General features: G+C 40.5%; 1 protein-coding gene across 1 annotated transcript in view; it reads right to left on the bottom strand.

Annotated features, from left to right (window-relative positions):
• Nucleotides 1–560: 560 nt before the first annotated feature.
• LOC139383131 (WD repeat and SOCS box-containing protein 1-like) overlaps nucleotides 561–4,377 on the bottom strand; it is a 37,154-nt gene continuing 33,337 nt past the window's right edge. The window contains exon 9 of the mRNA XM_071127478.1: nucleotides 561–3,377. Within this exon, the coding sequence (XP_070983579.1) occupies nucleotides 3,215–3,377 (163 nt within the window). The 3' untranslated portion in view covers nucleotides 561–3,214. The remainder of the gene's footprint in view (nucleotides 3,378–4,377) is intronic.

The following is a 4,377-nucleotide window of genomic DNA, read 5'->3' on the forward strand; positions in this document are numbered from 1 at the left end:
AGTTGACTGCTGTGGCTAGCCAGAAACAGCTACCTACCTAGCTAGTTGACGGCTGTGCTAGCCAGAAACAGCTACCTACCTAGCTAGTTGACTGCTGTGGCTTGCCAGAAAGGACTCATTTTGAAAGTTGGATCACTTTGCGGAGGATTTAAGTGTTTGTATGCTATGATTTTGAACATTCAAAGTAACTGGGGAACGTTCTTGGCAGGTATTATCACCTTAGCTTGCTACATGACTTGAGTGATAGAAAGCACGAGCACCACCACCAATCAGCCTCCACCACTGCACACACCACCATCATTACCATGACAACTAACAGTGTCACCAAATGACTGTCGCCTGAAAACACACATTTGGTCACTTGAAACTTGCTGTTCGGATAGTCATTTTTGCAAAATGGATTTGAAATTTTAAAAATGATTTCAGCATTAAGGCCTGCAGTGTGAACAAGACTTCAGTGTTTCTCAAGTGACCTCTTTTCCTTTTGCCTTGTGGGTTCCAGGATAAAGCTTGCCTGGAGACTTCAAGAAAAGGACAAAAACAAAAAAACATTTGACTTATTTTTGGTTTTCAAAAAAAGGCTTTATTCAAACTATAAATGCAAAAAAACAATACATGCATGAAGCAGACCAGAAAGAAAGAAAAATATTTAATTTAAATGTTATATATATTCAACATTTTACTTACACTTGGGGAAGCTATTCTGTAATGATATTGGTAGCTTGGTAAACTTACTTCACACTGAAAGAAGTTAAACTAACCCTTTGAAAAATATAGTTTACTTAACTAAAGTTACTTTGAAAAAGTAGTTCACTACATCCAAACTACTTTGTGAAAAAGTATATGTAAATCTGAAATGTCAGACTATAAATTGCAAGCAAAGATCACTTTGGGGTCATACAGTATGTTAAACAAAATGTGTAATTTGGCCTATTAAACACTAAATCTAATGTTCCAATTGAGAATTTGGCAGGTTTGATGCCCAAACATTTAGGAAATGATTGCCTACTTCATCCATAGTTTTAGTTAGCTACACCACTACATGGCAAACACATGTATTAACTACATTAAAAAAACAACCGAGATTGAATTAAGTAACCACCAAGCTTATGCAAAATGTAGTTCAATTACTAGTTGAACTACATGTAGTTTACTACTCCCCAACACTGGTGAGAACCCAGCGCTTGGATTCATTCACTGGCTCTAGATCTAATCAGCAAAGGCTTTACTAAACACACCAACCCAACCGGTTACTGAAGACAACAGCCTTATGACTTTACTAACAGGATAAATCTAATCAAATTCACAGATGCACAATAGTTAGAAGTTTTAGCCATGAGAGAGAAAAGTCACTGACTGACAAGAGCACAGGCTATAAACCGAGAGAGAAAGAGAGACCTTTGGCATCAGCATTGACAGACAGAAAACGTATTTCCAAGATTGATTAACAGCAGGCCTGTATCCACTACCTAGGTCAACATAAGACAAAATACAAAAAGTAGACCATTAATACTATTCCATTAGGCTCTTCTCAACATTCTGTTTGAAAATAATTAATTTTTCCCCCAATTAAATATTTACTATCAAATGTCTGCCTTCAAAAACCTGCCAGTCATGTATGACACAATCAATAAAGAGCCCATGCTACAGATGGCAACTGTAAATACTTATTTTCAGAAGATGTTGTATAGCTCTCCCCTATAGGTTATTTCTTACACACGGGGCGGCAGGGTAGCCTAGTGGTTAGAGCGTTGGACTAGTAACCGGAAGGTTGCTTTGACAAGGTACAAATCTGTCGTTCTGCCCCTGCAGGCAGTTAACCCACTGTTCCCAGGCCGTCATTGAAAATAAGAATTTGTTCTTAACTGACTTGCCTGGTTAAATAAAGGTAAAAAAAAAATAAAAACTTAGAAACACCACTTTAGAGTTGCGCAGCATAGCACAGGGTAGAAAATGGGTTTCAGACCGTCATTAATACGGATGGCAACCGCCTTTTAGGCTTTTTCTGTGTTTTTGAATAAGTCCTAGGGCACACTATAATCCCCACTTTCACAGTCTCCGTCTCACCGATTCTGAAAGAGCACAGACCCCCTGATCTCTACAATAAGAGATCGTCTCATTCATTCATTTACAGGTCTTCACATTAAAACGAGCAAAAACTATGTACAGAGGAAAAAACCCGTTTTCAACAGTCTATTATTCAAAAAGAAAACAGCAGTAAAAAACATACTACGCCCTCTGATACATTCATATACTGGTATAATAATAGGTATTTATAATATATTGTGTATATACACACATATACTTGCACACAATTGTCTATAAAGATTTGGTTTTTTTTACAGGTTAAAAAATATACATATTATGAGAAGCAAAACAGGTCAGGCCATGGGTCGCTATTATTTTGGAGTGAGATGTGAGACAGTGAAGGCTACAGGCCCTCATTTCCCTCCTGGACATGAGTGAGGATGGAAGTGTGGAAAGAAAAGCCCATTGAGGAGCTGGGGCAGCAAGTGAGTGAGGGTTAAGACCTGGGGAGATCTAGGGTAGCAGAAAACATTGGGAGGGCACTACACTAAATCTTATCAGCAGTCATTCACTTACCCCAGTGATGTTAAACACCGGATCCAGCCCGCGAGCGCATTCAAGCAGACCCGCAGATGGTTTGACTATTTTTTAAATAAATAAATAAAAAAAGGTATTTAGGGAAAGGGAAAACGATCTCAATTGATATTGAAATTACCAAAACCAAATGGAAACTGTAGAAAGGATAATGGACCTCTACATTTATAGTCTCCCCGATTTGCCCAGTTTTCTAACAAGCATTCGAAATCTAAGCTAGACAGTTAGAGAGCATCGAAAATCTAAAAGCGGCCAATTATCTACAGAGAACAAGTCTCTATTGCAGGAAGAATGCAGAACTATCCAGAGGTGACTGATATGGTAAGGCCATCTTAAGCAGAGAGACAGGCCACTGAAATAACTTAACCATTCAAGCACACTCCCTGAGGGACACCGTGGCTTGCACAAACGAAAGTAAACCAACAAAAATAAATACATAGAAAAAGAAGCTGCCTTGCCACAGAAGAGCATGGGGGTGTTAGTCTGTAAATCAAGTTTCTCTTTTGTTGTCTTCTTTATTCTGGGTGTTTTTTCTAGGAAGGTAATATTCATTGGTTTCCAGCGTGCGGTGTTGAGCGGTGAGGGTGAAGGGCTAGAGATCTTGGTAAGACAGGTAGGAGCGTATGCGGGGCGGGATGGGCAGCGTCTGCACCTGCTGGGTGGACATGACCCGTCGTAGTGCCATGCGACACAGGTGCTGCAGGCTGGCAATGCCCTTTGGGCACGCCCAGAAATGCACGCTGCCGTCTCGAGATCTGAGAGAGAAACGGGGCGAGAGAAAGTTATTCCCATGTCAATCTATCCATCACAACAGCACTGAAAGGTAGGTACTAGGTAGCCATGGTCTACCTAACAGAACTGGTTGAAGCATCATTGTAAGATACATCCAGGCTCCTGGATAACCATTAACATATAGGAGCCGCTGCGCTTCCTACAGCATGCAAAAAAGCTGGAAAACCAGTTTCTGGCAGTACACAGTCTTGATTGATCACCTGCCACTTGCCTATAGACTAGGGTGTGTGCAATTCAAACAGGATTAATCCCCCCGAGCACCTAAATGGACTGTATGGGTGTGTGTGGAGAGGTGTAGGTAGGTGTGTAGGAGTGTGTGTGTGTGTTGAGAGGTGTAAGCAGGTGTGTGTGGAGAGGTGTAGGTAGGTGTGTAGGAGTGTGTGCGTGCGCGCAGAGGTGTAGGTACAGTATTTAAACTCAGTTTTTCACAATTCCTGACATTTAATCAGAGTAAAAATTCCCTGTCTTAGGTCAGTTAGGATCACCACATTATTTTAAGAATGTGAAATGTCAGAATAATAGTAGAGAGAATGATTTATTTGAAATTGTATTTCTTTCATCACATTCCCAGTGGGTCAGAAGTTTACATACACTCAATTAGTATTTGGTAGCATTGCCTTTAAATTGTTTAACTTGGGTCAAACGTTTCGGGTAGCCTTCCAAAAGCTTCCCACAATGAGTTGGGTGAGTTCTGTCCCATTCCTCCTGACAAAGCTGGTGTAATTGAGACAGGTTTGTAGGTCTTCTTGCTCGCACACGATTTTTCAGTTCTGCCCACACATTTTCTATAGGATTGAGGTCAGGGCTCATTTTGCCACAACTTGGAAGTATGCTTGGGGTCATTGTCCATTTGGAATACCCATTTGCGACCAAGCTTTAACCTCCTGACTGATGTCTTGAGATGTTGCTTCAATATATCCACCTAAATTTCCATCCTCATGATGCCATCTATTTTGTGAAGTG

The sequence above is a fragment of the Oncorhynchus clarkii genome, chromosome 24, assembly GCF_045791955.1.
Source record: "Oncorhynchus clarkii lewisi isolate Uvic-CL-2024 chromosome 24, UVic_Ocla_1.0, whole genome shotgun sequence".
NCBI classification, from domain to species: Eukaryota; Metazoa; Chordata; class Actinopteri; order Salmoniformes; family Salmonidae; genus Oncorhynchus; species Oncorhynchus clarkii.